General features: G+C 72.3%; 1 protein-coding gene across 1 annotated transcript in view; it reads left to right on the forward strand.

Annotated features, from left to right (window-relative positions):
- Window positions 1–1,803: 1,803 nt before the first annotated feature.
- PLXNA1 (plexin A1) overlaps window positions 1,804–14,482 on the forward strand; it is a 41,630-nt gene continuing 28,951 nt past the window's right edge. Inside the window, exons 1-3 of the mRNA XM_057704526.1 lie at window positions 1,804–2,112; window positions 3,898–5,146; window positions 6,713–6,895. Of these exons, the coding sequence (XP_057560509.1) occupies window positions 3,971–5,146; window positions 6,713–6,895 (1,359 nt within the window). The 5' untranslated portion in view covers window positions 1,804–2,112; window positions 3,898–3,970. The remainder of the gene's footprint in view (window positions 2,113–3,897; window positions 5,147–6,712; window positions 6,896–14,482) is intronic.

Below are 14,482 nucleotides of genomic sequence, written 5' to 3' on the forward strand. Positions count from 1 at the left end.
CCGGACCTCGGGCGCCGGCGGGCCGCGGGGCCGGGGAGGGCGCCGGTGCGCCCAGGCCCGCAGGCCCGCGCCGGCTGGGAGGGGCGGTGCGCCAGCCGCGCGCCCGGCCTCCTCGCCGCCCCGCTCGGGGCCTCTGCAGGGTCAGCCGCTCCCCGAGGCCGCCGCGAGGGCTCCTGCGCGGCCCCGGGCCTGGCGGGCGGCGGGGCTGGCGGCGGCCGGGCGCGATCGGGCCGCCGCCGGGAGGGGATCGCGGTTCCGGGCCCCCCCCCCCCCCCCCGCCCGCTCCGAGACCGCAGGCGCGGCCCGGGAAGGGGGCGAGACGGGCTCCGGTGGCCGCTTGCAGCTCGGAGCGGCCCCGGCTCGTCTGTGGGGTGCTGGGGCCACGCCCCTTGAAAGAAAGAGGGGTGTGTGTGGGGGGACGCGGACCGAGCCCCTGCCCCCGGGCCCGAGCTCCGGCGGCGCGGCCGTGCGCGCTGCTCCACCTCCTTGCGAGCTGAGGCCGGTCCCCCGGGTGCGCGCGGGGGTGGGCCCCGCCTTCGCCCCTCCGGCCCTCGGGAGGCCCGCGGCCCCGGGGCGCTCGCCCCAGGCCGGTCCCCTGGCGCCCTGCTGCCCTGGGGTGTGCAGGAGAGCCTCGGGGTCGCACCAGGCGGCCCAGACCCGGCCGGGTCCCGTGCCGGGGGCGGACTCGGGAGCCAGCGACTCCCAGGTCACCCGGGGAGGGGACCCGGGAGGCCCCGCAAGGGCGTCTCGGGCGGGGGACGCGGCCCTGCGGAGGCCCGGCGAGCCCCCGGCGTGGCTGAGGTGTGTGCCCGGGGGCGGGGGCCGCGCAGGGCTGTGGACAAAGCAGGCAGCCCTGTGCGGGCTCCCGGTCGTGCCTGTGTTTTAACACCTGCCCCCCTCCCCACCCGAGGAAGGGCCCTGCGTCTAGAGTGCGGGGCGGGGGCAGGGGGCACGGAGGGAAGCCCGAGGTCAGGCACTTGGCGGAGGGGCAGGACTCCAGTGCCCAGACCCTGGCCCCAGCGGCTGGCCTGGGAGGGGGAGCGGGCGCTCCGGACCGCCTCTGGTGGGGGAGGTGGGGCGGCCGGGCAGCTCCGGCGCGGTGGCGCTGGGTAGGAGGGCTGCGGGGTCTTCTCCATCCCCCACGCCTCCACCTGTCCGAGCCCTGGAAGGATCCGGATCTGGGGTGGGGGTGGGGGGCGGCGATTGGGGCTGTTGCTCTGTGAAGAGGCCTCTGAGGGCCTTTGTTTCTCGGGGCGAGGGGTGGTGGCCGCTGGGCCCGGGAGAGGGGGGGATGTCGCTCTGGGCACGTTCTGCTGGACGGCTGAGCCCGTCCTGGGCAGCAGCAGGGGCGGCTGTGCCCGCCCGCCCGGCCTCTCCCTGCCCTGCTCACCTCCAGTCGCACAGCCAGCTCCGGGCCGCTTCTCCTTGCCAGGCTGGTTCTGATTGGCCAGGCCCAGCCCGCTTCCCGTGCCGGGCGCTGCGGTCACTCTCACTGCCCTCTGCGGGGTCCCGCAGGTCCCACCCCTGGCCTTGGCTGGTGCAGCTCTGTGCCGAGTTGCCCCTCCCCCGCCCGCTCCGGGCCTGGTCCTCCTACAGCAGGTGGGAGGGCCTCCCCAGACCCCAGCCCGACCCACCCGCTCTCCCCAGCCCGCAGCCTGCATCTGTCGGGGCTCCCCTCCCCCAGCCAGCGCGGTCCTCCCCAGCAGGCGCTTTGGAATGGATGCATTTTTTCCTGGGCAGGCCAGAGGCCTGTGGGAGTCCAGGTTTCTGTAGGAGTGTTCAGAGTGGCCTTGGGTCTATCCGAGCCGCGGGCCCCGTGCCTCTCAGATAGGGGAAGTCACCCACAGTCAGTCACGAGGACCCAGGCCCGGCTCCCCCTTTCCTGGCTGCAGCTCCGTGTCCCTGGCTGGTGGTCCTTTTGGGCAGCTCTGTTGGGGGAGGGGCAGTGGGCCCTAGGCCAGGCGGGAGTTTGGACGGTGCTTCTTCAGCTGGGTTCCTCCTGTTTAATATAAAAAGTAGGGCTCGTAATTGCATTAAGACGTGTATAATTATCCCGGAGGAGGGGAGAGCCCAGCCCCTGGTAATTGCAGGCCTGCTTTGAACTGATAAACGGTGAGTGATTCATGTTTTCTTTGGAGTTCCCAGGCTCTCAGCCCAGGCCCCGCCGCCACCCCGAGGAGCCTGTTCTCTGGCTCCGGGTCTGCCCTGGGCTCCTGAGCTGGGGGTGGGGGCTGCCTGAGAGGTCCCTGGCGGCCCCAGTTCTCGGGGTGTCTGGGCGGAGCCCGCAGGAAGGCAGCTCGCAGCCTGGGGTGGGGGTCCTGCAGCAGCACAGCCTGTGCTCTTTCTGTGGGATCTTGGCCAAGGCCCCTCACTTCCCGAGCCTCAGCACCCCCTCCCCCCACCACCCGGGGTGTGCGTTCAGTGGGGGACGGACGGCGTGTGGAGTGAGGACAGGAGGGAGCAGGTCCCGCGCCGCCCGGGACCCAGCCGTCCGTGTGTTCGTTCACAAGGGCTGGGTTCTGGGCCGGCCTTGGATTTCGTGGGAAACCGCGGAGCCAGGCCCTGCCAGTCCGGTGAGGTGAGCGTCTGGGAACCACGCGTAACAAAACCGTTAGCAAGTGCCGTGCCCCAGATTAAAGGGGTGACGGAGAGGAACCGTTAGCAAGTGCTGTGCCCCAGATTAAAGGGGTGACGGAGAGGAGCACTGCTGCCTTCAGGCAGCAGGTCAGGGGAGACAGCGGAGACTGCAGGGCTGTGGGTGGCGAGGGACGAGCGTCCTGGGAGAGGGGACGGGAAGCCAGAGGAGCCCTGTGCTGCAGGGGCAGACGCGGAGGTGCAGAGAGCCACAGGCCCTGTGGCCGGCTCCCAGCCTGCACTTGGCGGAAGGCACCTGTCCTCTGGGCTTCGGCTTCCCCACCTGTAAACTGAGGGGCATTGTCTGGGGGCAGAGGATGTGTGAGCCACCTGACAATGCCCGCCCGCAGCGGGTACCCGGCATGCTGTGGTCCGTTTCCATTCAGGAGTGGGTTGCGGCCCCAGGACATCTGGGGATGTGACTGGCAGGGCCAGGGCGGGACGCCTGCTGGCACTGAGAGGACACCCCGGCCTCCCCACTTCCATCTGGGAGAGGAGCTGTTCTCACCACTGTCACACAGACAGGGAGACCGAGGCTGGCAAAGAGGAGTGACCCCCATCAGGGCCGCGTGGCTGCAGAGCCACAGAGTCTAGGTTTAACCGGGCACCCGACGGCCAGCTTCTGGGCTGTGGGGACATGAGACTTTTCGAGAGAGGGCGGGGCCAGGGCAGGATTTGGGGGCCTCGCGCGTGGGGTAGGCGTTGGGGTGAGGGATGATGGGTGGGAGGTGCACACAGCTTAGCTCCTGGAAAAGGCCTGAGAGGGCAGGGCCGGGGGCTGGGCTCACTGTGGCCTGGCCTGCCTTCTGCCGGCACCAGCTGGCGTGTCCTTGTCTGCCCGCGAGTAGCACTTCCCAGGGCCTTGGGCAGAGAGCGGGTCCCCCACCTTGGGATCTTGGAGCCGGGGTCTTGCTCCCTTGGGTGTGGGGAGGCTCGGGTCAGGGTGACGGCCTCCACGTTTGGGTGTCAGCAGGACTCCCGATCTAGACCCCGAACCTTTGTCACCCGCCTGCTTGTTCTGGGTCCGTCTCTCCCACCGGCCGCGGTGGCCTAGGCGGCGATGGAGCGCCTGTGGCCCGTGCTGCCCGCCCGTCCCGGGCTCAGGCTTGTTGCTTGCAGGGCTCCAGGTGGGGAGGTGCCCTCCCTGCACCTCGGACTTCTCTGAGAGGGTTCGGTGACGCCTCAGAAGGGGGACGTCCCGCAGAGGGTGGTGGGCACGTGGGGGCTGCACGGCTCACGCACCGTGCCCCGTTCTCCCCGCAGGGCTGAGGCTCCCAGCTCCGTCGCGCGCGTCCCTGCAGGACCTGAGCGCCTTGGCGCGAGGCCCCAACCTGTCATGCCGTGGCCACGTCCGAGCCGGCAGGCCCTGCCGCCGCTGCCGCTGCTGCTGCTGCTGCTCGGGGGCGCGCCCCGGGCGGGCGGGGGTCCGCAGCCCCCCTTCCGCACGTTCACAGCCGGCGACTGGGCCCTCACCCACCTGGTGGTCCACGAGCAGACGGGCGAGGTGTACGTGGGCGCCGTGAACCGCATCTACAAGCTGTCGGGGAACCTGACGCTGCTGCGGGCGCACGTGACGGGCCCCGTGGAGGACAACGAGAAGTGCTACCCGCCGCCCAGCGTGCAGTCCTGCCCGCACGGCCTGGGCAGCACCGACAACGTCAACAAGCTGCTGCTGCTGGACCAGGCCGCCAACCGCCTGCTGGCCTGCGGCAGCGCCTCTCAGGGCATCTGCCAGTTCCTGCGCCTGGACGACCTCTTCAAGCTGGGAGAGCCCCACCACCGCAAGGAGCACTACCTGTCGGGCGTGCGCGAGGCGGGCAGCATGGCCGGCGTGCTGATCGCCGGGCCGCCCGGCCAGGCGCAGGCCAAGCTCTTCGTGGGCACGCCCATCGACGGCAAGTCTGAGTACTTCCCCACGCTGTCCAGCCGCCGGCTCATGGCCAACGAGGAGGACGCGGAGATGTTCGGCTTCGTGTACCAGGACGAGTTCGTGTCCTCGCAGCTCAAGATCCCCTCGGACACGCTGTCCAAGTTCCCGGCCTTCGACATCTACTACGTGTACAGCTTCCGCAGCGAGCACTTCGTGTACTACCTCACCCTGCAGCTGGACACGCAGCTGACCTCGCCCGACGCCGCCGGCGAGCACTTCTTCACGTCCAAGATCGTGCGCCTGTGCGTGGACGACCCCAAGTTCTACTCCTACGTGGAGTTCCCCATCGGCTGCGAGCAGGCAGGCGTGGAGTACCGCCTGGTGCAGGACGCCTACCTGAGCCGGCCCGGCCGCGCCCTGGCCCGCCAGCTGGGCCTGGCCGAGGACGAGGACGTGCTGTTCACCGTGTTCGCCCAGGGCCAGAAGAACCGCGTGAAGCCGCCCCGGGAGTCGGTGCTGTGCCTGTTCACGCTCAGGGCCATCAAGGAGAAGATCAAGGAGCGCATCCGGTCGTGCTACCGTGGCGAGGGCAAGCTCTCGCTGCCCTGGCTGCTCAACAAGGAGCTGGGCTGCATCAACTCGGTGAGCGCCCGCCCCACCCCCGGGGGCCCCCGAGCACGTGCCTGCCCTGCCCCGGGGGCCCGTCTCCCAGGCTCGGGCTGCCCTCGGTCTGCGGCTGTCCTTCCCGTTTAGAAAACGGGGCCACGTGAGCGCATCCACGAGCCCCCATGTCCCCGTGGCTGCGGGATGGAGCCCCCCGGCGCCACGTGCCTGACGCTGTTCTGGCCCCATCTTGCCTCCGTTTTGGAGACCAGGTCACCTAGAGGTGGGGGGACTTGCCCAGGGTACACGGCCAGTGAGGGGCGAGCTGGGGCCCGACCAGGGGCGGGCAGGCACCAGACAGCGGCCCCCTTCTGGGTCCTGCCGAGGGGCTCTCCTCTCCCTTGCCGCAGGCGCCTGGCCATGAACCTGACCTGGGGGCGGCCTGTGTGCCCGGGGGCTGGGTGCTCAGTAGCTGGCGGTCCCGGCTCTAGGCCCTGCCGGGGGCCACGTGCTTTGATGGGATTGTCTCTTGCACACCCCCAGGCAGTAGGAGCCGTTGTTTTTGCGAGGAAGACCCCAGGCTCTGGGAGGGCAAGGGACTGGTTCCGGGTCACCGGGTGGAGGCCCTCTCTCCGGAGCCAGGCCTCAGCCCCCGATGCTGATGCACAGGACTGGCTGGTGGCCCAGGGGAAGCCCGGCCCTCCTCTGGCCTCAGTTGTCCCCTCTCTGTCCTGGGAGCAGCACTGCTGTGTCTTTGGAGAGAGGTGGGATGGCCCTTCCTCCCGGCGTGGGCCTCAGTCAGGGCCGCCCTCCAGACGGCGGCCACGGGGGTGCAAGGCTGACACATCGCCCGTCCTCCCTCGGCCCCTCGAGGAAGGCATGCCGTCTCTCTCGCGCAGGTGGGGAGCCCGGCAGGGGCCGGCGCTTGTGTGCCGCGCGCGCCGTGTGCACAGCCGGCCCCCTCCTGGGCACGGGCCCCGCTGCTCCTCACACGGCCACGGGTCTCTCTGCCCCTCAGCCCAGCCCGGCCCCACCGCCCCTGCCCCTTCTGCGCCGGCGGGCGGCCTGCCGCAGGGGAGCCGCCTAGACCCCGCCTCGTCCCGCTCCAGGCCCTTCTCCGGGACCTCACGCTGTGCCCGCAGCCGCCTCTCAGCGGCCCCTCCCTTTGCCTGTGAGGTCTAAGCCTGTGTCCTGCCTTGAATGGGCCGTCCCAGCGCCCCACGCACCCTGGCCGCCTGCCTGTGTGGCCCGCACTGTGCAGCAGGCCTGCACTCTCCACCCTCCCCGTCCCCCGGCTGCCTGCGGTGGACGCGGGGCCTGTGCCTGGTGGGTGTGAGAGATGCCCCACCGTCACCCCGGGCACCCGCTCCTGGGCCTCGAGCGGCGTCTGGGGCCTCGGTTTCCCCGCCTGTCAGATGGGTCCGGGAATCCCTGACCCCCAGATCTGTACGGGCTGCTCCCAGGCCAAGGCCCCACGTGTGGCCTGTGCAGGCGTCGCGGGGCAGCCCCTGGGCCCCCGCCCCGCCGAGGGGAGCTGGCCAGTGCTGGCCGAGCGGCCCCCAGGGAGACGGCGCCTGGGCTCACCCCTGACCCCCCCCCCCCCAGCCCCTCCAGATCGACGACGGCTTCTGCGGGCAGGACTTCAACCAGCCGCTGGGCGGCACCGTCACCATCGAGGGGACGCCCCTGTTCGTGGACAAGGATGACGGCCTGACCGCCGTGGCCGCCTACGACTACCGGGGCCGCACCGTGGTGTTCGTGGGCACGCGCAGCGGCCGCATCCGCAAGGTCAGCCTGGGGCCGGCAGGGCGCGCGCCGCCTCCTCTGCGCCCGCGGACGGGAGGCGGGCGCGCGCCGTGGTCCCGCCTCTGTCCCCTCGCGCCCCCTGGGGGCCTGTGTCCTGGGCGGGGCGGGCCTGCTCCCCAAGGGCGCGACCTCGGGGAAGGCTGTGGGGGGGGCGGGGGCGGGCCTGCAGGGCACACCCCCCCCCCCCCCCCCCCCCCCCCGGGCTCCGGTGGCTGCTGAGGCAGCGCTCTGCTGCGGAGGAGGCCCCGCCCCCCGAGCCCGCAAGGCCAAGGGCAGGACGAGGGTGCTGCCCCCGCCCCCACCGCCACCGGCCGGGAGGCAGCTCCTGGGGTTGGGGTGGGCGCGGGGGTGGGGCCCGTGCCGTGTTTCCGGGCCCCTGTCTGCCGGCGGGCAGTGAGTCGAGCCGGGGCTGAGCTGGGCAGGGTGGGCTTCCTGGGATGGAGGCCCCGGTGCTTGGGTGGGTGGGTGGGGCCGTGGCGGGGGGCGGGGCCTGGGAGCCCTGGGGGCCCGTGCCGGGCGGGGCCTGGTGGATGGAGTAACAGCTGTCCCGCGTCCCCTGCTGACACAGCGTGGCCGGCGTGCGCCCGGGGGTGGGGGCCGGGCCCGGGGCCGGCGAGGGCCTTGCCTGGGCTCCGCCCGGGGCCGGCGCCTGGGGGCGGGGCTCCTGTCTGCCGAGCTGGTGCCCCGGGAGCCCCGCCCCCCGGCCCGCTGGCTCTGGCACCTGGGAAGGGCCCTCCCCCAGCCTCAGCTTTCCCGTCTGTGAAATGAAGCTGAAGAGCGGCCGTGGGGCAGCGGGGGCCCTGCTGACGGAGGGCCCCCTGGGCCGCGGGCTGTGGAGCTCCGCGCGCTGCGCTTCGCGGCCAGTGGGGCCGTGGCCGGCCGGCCCCCGTGACCCGCCGTCCGGCCCTGGGGTCGGGTGTCACCCGTGTCCGGGGTGTAGGACGTTCTCCCTCCCCGGGGGCGGGGCCTCGCCCGGCCTGCAGCCCTCTGCCTGCGGCCCTGGGGCTGGGGGAGTGGAGGAGAGGGCCATGGACCCCCGGGGCTGTGCGCTGCCGGGTTGTGCCTGGTGGGGGCCTCCCCCGCGGCAGCAGGACCCCCCTGGGGTGGGGTCGTGGGCGAAGCGCGTGGGGACCTTCCCGCGGGGCCCTGGAGCCTGTCAGTCACCCAGCAGACGCCGGTCTCCCGGAGCTGGGAGGGGCCCGCCTGACGGGCGGTGGGCCGGCGGGCAGCTGGCTGGGCACCGTCTTCGCCCACAGGCCACCCTGCGAGCTGGGAGAACGGGTTAGTCCAGCCCGGCCTCCCTCCCTGCCCGCCCCACGCGGCCCTGAGCGTGGACCACGGAGGTGGCCCGGGCCCTCCCGTGAGGAGAGGCTGCGTCGGGGGTGAGGAGGCCGCGCTCAGGCCCCCTGGTTCCTCTGGCCCGCCCCCACTCCCGCCCCCGCAGGGCCCCCGGGCACCATGTGCCACACGTGAGTGGACGGCACCCTTTTTGGGGTGTGTGGGGCCAGCAGCGCCCAGACCCGGCTGGCCTGAGGCCCGGCCCCCGGCCCTGCGCCCGCGCCCCTCCCACCTGCACGCACCTCCCGCGTGGAGAGGGGACCTCTGGCCGGGGCACCCGTGCGCGTGGGTGGCCCTGTCCCACCCCGGGGCCCCGGGGCAGCATGGGGGCCGGGGGGCCAGGGTGTCCCCTCCCTGCCCTGGGCCCGGGCTCTCGTGCCCTCGGCCTGCTGGCTCCTTGACCTCCTGAGGTCCCCACGCGAGGCCTCCAGCCTTGACCCGCTTGAAGGACGCCTGTCCCCGGCTGGGCCTGGCCTTGGGCGGCAGAATTCCCGCCCCTGCCTCGTCCCTCCGGTGTCCTCCTGACCTGGCCGGGGGCTGGGGGTGGCCGTGGTCCAGGCGCCGGAGCCAGGGCAGGGAGGGCTGCGGCCAGCACGGTGCCCCGTCCCTGCCGGCCTGCCTGGCTGCCTCCTTCGGGCCTGGGGAGGGCGGGGCCCCCGGCTCCCTCTCCGGGGCTTAGCTCCGGGCCCTCCCTGCCCAGGCCTGGCCCCCCTGTGGGGGCTGCGGACGTCGCCTCCCTGCCCCCCGCTCTCTGCCTGCCCCCCGTGGGAGCCTGGGCCTGGGCACGCACCCCCACCTTCGGCCCGGGGCAGACCCGCTGCACTGACACCCCCTGTTTTCCCCACACCCGCTCCTTCCTGGGCTTTAAAAAGCAACTGGGGAGCCCTAGGGACGTGGCTGGCTCTGGGCCACCTCCAAACGGTGTTGTGTAAAATCACAGCCGATTAATTTAGGAGCTGCCAACTCAAGCTGCTGAGGGCTTGGCGGGGGTGCCCCCGAGCCCCTGCCCTTCCCCAGAGGCCCTGCCCACCACCTGCCCCCCCAACCCCGACAGAGGCCGTCGTCCTCCTGGGCTGACACCCCCAGACCCCCGCCCTGCACCCCTGCCTCCAGGCCCCTGGATGCCCGCGGCGGGTGGGGGGGCACAGGCCCTGGACTCCTGCCAGGGGTGCCCACCCTGCCCCTCCCCAGCCGGCGGCGTGGGCCTGGTGAGGGCACCTGTCCTGCCCCTGCTGCAGGGCCGGGGCTGGGCTGGGCACACAGCTGGCCCTATCCAAGCGCAGCCCTGCCGCTTGGTGGCCGGGCCAGGCAGGAACGCGGCCCCGTCTGCCTGAGCAGCCGGTCGTTTGAGAGTCTGGAAATCTGTGTGCTGTGTGAGATCTCTTGAGTGTTACGTGTTGGCCGTTAACCTACATCTTAAGAAAGCATCTCGGGCCCCCCCCGCCCCGTGCCAGGGCAGTGCAGCTGGAGTCCCAGGCTGGGCCCTCTGGCAGGTGGGCACCGGCCTGCGCGTGGTCCCGCGGGCTGTGGTGGCGGGGCCCTGTCCCCCCGGGGACCTGTGCCGGCCTGGGCCGGCCACCGTCCCCCGGGCACCCGTGCTCCGCGGGGCTGCTCAGGGCCTGCTGGGTGCAGCTCTGCGCCTGGGCTACCGGGACGGGCTACCGGGACGGGAACCGCTCACCCTCCAGAGACTCCGTCTCTGGAGGCTTCTCGCTGAACGGAGGCAGCCCTTCCCCCCACCTCCACCTGCAGGGTTCTGAAACCCAGAGACCCGGAAAGCGACGGTGGGTGGGACCCTGTGTCGGGGCCGTCGGGACAGCTTCTCCCCAGGTCCCTGCTCAGGGCCCTCCCCACCCCGGGCCACCCACCTGCTTGGTGCGTCTGTGGGGGCGGTGGGTGGGGGAAGCCTCGTGCGGCCGGGCACGCTGACCCCTCGAGAGGTGCCGCTGGGACCGGGCCAGGGCCCCAGCCTGCTGCCTGCGCCCCGTGGGGCCCACCTCGTGTGTCTGGGGGACTCACTGACTTCCAGCGACTTGCCCTCCGGTGGCCTGCCTGTTGCGGTGCTGAGACGCAAGCCCTGAGCGTGTGCACGCGGGCTCTGGGGGCAGGTGGGGCGGCAGGGGTCCCCGGCAAACGCTCTGAAGGGGACACCCCCGCGGGAGAGTGCCCGGCCGAGGGAGCACCACAGGAGCGCGTGCAGGCACCGTGCCCCCGGGCCCCTCCCGATCACGGCCCTTCCCGAGGGTCCCCGTGTCCCCCAGCGCGTCGCCCAGCTCTCTCTGCTCCGCGCCATACGAGACTCATCTCTGCCGTGCGGGCAGCTGCGGGCGGTCCGTGCGGCGTCACGCCTGGGGGTCCTGTGCTGCAGATGCTGGCGGCTGTCCTTTGCTCCGGAGCGAGCGTGGCGTTGCTTCTGCGTGCGTGGCCAGCCCCTGTGGGGGTGGGGGGTCAGCGGTCAGCGTGCAGCCTGCGCGTGGCCCCCCCAGGAGTGGTCAGCGGGCAGGGAGGGGCCTCCGCCGCGGCTCCCTGACGTCTCAGCTGCTGTGCCCTCGGGGCCCGTGGGTGCGCGGCCCCTGCCCAGCGAGGGCGGGGGTCCCGGACCCTGCGGGTGGCATCGCGTGGCGCCCCGCCGTCCGTTGTGGCCTGGACGACGTGACGCGCTCTCTCTGGGCACGGCTGGCTGCGGTGGGCCAAGCCAGTGGGCACAGGGACCTGTCGGTCGCCCCCTGGGTCTGCCCAGACCACCTCAGGCCCTCAGCCCAGAGCTGCTGCTGCACCAGGGCCCCGCAATGGCGCCGGCGGGGTTGCCCGCGGGGGTCCCGTCCCAGACCCACCTCCCTGTGGGGTCTGGCTGCTCAGGCACAGCCCGGAGTCGGCGGTGGGGCGCCTGGGGGAGAACCGGTGCTGCGTGCTGGGGGTGGAGGACAGGGGTGGGGAACAGGCGGGGGCTGGGGCGGCCGCGGGGAAGTGTGCGCTGGGGGTGGGCGCAGCCCTGCCGGGAGGGGGGCGGGGCTTTGCCCTGCGTGTGGAGGACACGTCCCCGGTCACCCTGCGTGCTCAGCAGGGGCTGCGGAGGTCTGGCCTCGGGACGGAGAGCTGGCGGGCCGTGCTGGTTTCAGGAACGTGCGGGGCTGCGTCGGCTGCTGGTGGAGGTGGGGTTGAGTGGGTGGCTGGGTCTCGGCTGTGAGGCAGGGACACGTGGCTGGTGGTCACCGCTGCCGGCCGCGGCGTCCCTGGCACGGGACGGCAGGCTGCGCGCGCTCTGCGGCCTGCCTGCCCAGCTCAGCGCAGCCTGCGTGACAGTGCGGCAGGTGCCCTGGGACAGCGGGCACCTCCTCCCTGGCAGGGCCCAGCCTTGGGGGCCTGCCCACCCACCTCCCAGCGGCTCCGAGCAAGCTGGCCCCTCCGCACGAGGAGCTGTGCGTTGTTTGATTCTCGGAGTCCTGTGAGTGGGTTGTTTGGGGGCAGGTGAGGAAACCAAGGGTCAGGGAAGACCGCTGCTTGCGATGGCTGGTCTCTGCTCTCCTGTGTGTGTGAGGGTTGAGGATGGGAAAGATGAGATTCCTGGACCCGCCCCCAACCTCCCCAGGTGTGTCTGGCCCAGTTACAACCATCAGGCCTCCTGAAAATCATATTTTAATTCCCCAATTACTGCCAAGAGGAAATTGCTAATTGCTTTTCCAGGATCAAATTCCTCTTGGCCTTTTTGAGAATGGACCCAGGAAGGGGCCTGGAACCTGCCCCCAGACAGAGCGGGGGCATGCTGCGGTGGCCTGTGAGGGGTGAGGAGGAGTCTGGGAGCTGGGCCCACGGGGGGCCCCAGCCCTGGCTGGGAAGGAGCGGGTGACGGGGGCTGCTGTCCCGCGCAGCCCCTCCCAGGACCACCCTGCCTCCTGGAGGCTGCGAGCAGGAGGAGGGGGTGCCCGTGAGGTCCCAGCGCAGCGGTGGCCCCTGACTGCTGCCACGTCCGCTGCGTGTCCCCCCCCGCCGGGGGCCTGTACTCCCCTCTACCCCCACGCCCGCTTAGACCCCAGGAGTCGGCTGAGCCAGAGCAAACAGGCATGGGCGCTGCTGTCTTGGGGTGGGCAGGACAGAGGACTCTCCCTTCTCAGTAGCGGCCAAGCTGGGCAGCCCCCTGCCTCCGAGCGGCTAGGGCGCGTGCCGGCCTTGGCAGGCAGCCTGGATGGCCCAGACATCCTCCCCGGCGCCCCCACCCGCCCTCGGCCCAGAGAATGGACCCTTTGTTGGTTCTGGGCTGGACAGACAGCTGACCTGGCCGGGCCGTCAGCTGCCTGCCCGCAGCCGTTGGCCAGGGCCTCGCAGTGATGGGTGTGGGGGCAGCCGGCTGGGCCAGCCTAGGGCCGGAGCCCCCAGGGCCAGGGGCTGCCTCCCCTTGGCCCTGGGCAGGGGTCCCTGTGCAGGACCCGTCGGGGGTGCTGCTGTGGGGTTGCGGGGGTGAACCTTCCCCCGGCCTGTCTGGGGTGGGGTGGGCCTGTGGGTGTGGTGGGTGCATGGCGCCTTGCTGGCCCTGGCTCCCAGAGGCTGCTGGCGCCCAGCCCCTCCCTGGAGGCGTTAACAGCTCCTGTGCCTCAGCTCAGAATCCAGGGGACGCCCCCTGTACGGAGGGACGGGACGGCCCCCCGTGGTGGAGCGAGCAGGGTCAGAGGGCCTGGGCCAGAGCCAGGATGGTGGGTTCCTGGGCCTGGTGCAGCCTGGTAGCCGTGCCTGGGCAGCGGGATGGCGGGATGGCTCCCCTCAAGCCGTCTGGGCTGGGGGGGTGGGAATTCCTGTAGGCAGGGAGACGGAGCTGGGTTTGGGGAGGGAGGGCTCTCGACCGGTAGTTGGGGAAGGTTTGCAGGGCACAGAGGTGACAGCTGGCTGTCGGGGGGGTGCCAGGGGATGCGGGGTCTCCTGTGTGCTCTGCAGGCCCAGCTGCCCAGGGTGGCCGCCCCAGGTGGGTGGCCCGCGAGTGACGGGTGGCAGGGGTGTGGCGCACGCGCGCTGCCGGCGGTACGCGTCCTGCTGTCCTGCCGGCCGCCGGGCCCCATGCCTGCCCTGCACGCCCTTCTGCCTGGAGTGCCCTCCTGCCGGCCTCCTGCATCCCTCCTTCCGCTTTGGGAGCAGACCCCACGTCCCCAGGTGCAGCTGGCGGCTTGGGGCCTTGGGTTTCTCTGGCAGGTCCTCGTGGGCCTCAGTTTACCTGTCTGTGCTGCCCGGGCCCTGCAGCCCAAAAAACAATCGTCATGGCAGGCTGTGCCCTAAGACTGGCTGGAAGCCTCTGACTCTCACGTGTGCCTGTGGGGTTCCTGCGGAGCCTGGACGGGGCTGCCCAGCGCACAGCGTGGGGCGCGTCCACCCGCTGGCCTGTGGGCCGTGCCTCCCCGGCACCCCACTTGCTCTGTGCTCTCCAGAAGTGGGGGGCCTTGCGTGTTTCAGGGCCAGGGGCCACCCAGTGCCGGGTGTGTGGGTGGTGGACGGGCGCGTGGCAGATGGACAGCTGGACAGGCACGCTCCCCACGCAGCTGTTGGGAGACACCTGTTGAGGGGGTCGGCGCGGCAGGCCTGGGGGCGGGGCATTCCAGAGCTGGCCCCCCCACTCCCCCAGGGTGTGCCCCCACGTGGCCTTCCCTGGGCCACCTCCCTCCGTGCCCTCGGCTTTGAGTGGGGAGGGTCAGGCCCCCGGGCTCTGGGTGGGAGAGGCTGGGGCCCGGCAGTGCCCCAGTTCAGCACCCCTTGAGCGGCCCTTGCACTAGGGCCAGGGGTGTGGTCAGCCCAGGGACAAGCCCCAGGGCAGGCGTCCCAGGAGCCCCAGGGGTGGGCAGAGTCAGGCCTGGGCTCCAGGCGGCTGCAGGAGGCGCCGGCAGGGAGAGGCGGAACGAGCCCCGATTTGGGTCGTTCGGGTTGAGATGGGTCTGGCGCTCCGGGTCCCCACGGGTGCCCTGCCCTCCGGTCATCCAGGCCGGCCTTGCTGGGCCTGTGTGCCAGGCTCCTGGGGTTTGGTGATTGCTGCCGGGCCTGGCCACCTGGGCACCCTTGGCTGAGAGGCTCGGGGAGGGTGGGATGGGGGGTGGGGGGTGGGGGATCGCCGAGGCGGGGAGCCGGGCCCGGGCCCAGGCAGTGTGGGTGCAGAGGCCGGACGCCTGGCCTCCCCGGCGTGGGCCGGTCCGCTCCCTGGGAGACAGGGCAGCAGCTTGGGGGGCGGCCGGTGCAGGTTGGGGCCCTGCCCGCAGG

The sequence above is a fragment of the Hippopotamus amphibius genome, chromosome 13, assembly GCF_030028045.1.
Source record: "Hippopotamus amphibius kiboko isolate mHipAmp2 chromosome 13, mHipAmp2.hap2, whole genome shotgun sequence".
Classification (NCBI taxonomy): Eukaryota; Metazoa; Chordata; class Mammalia; order Artiodactyla; family Hippopotamidae; genus Hippopotamus; species Hippopotamus amphibius.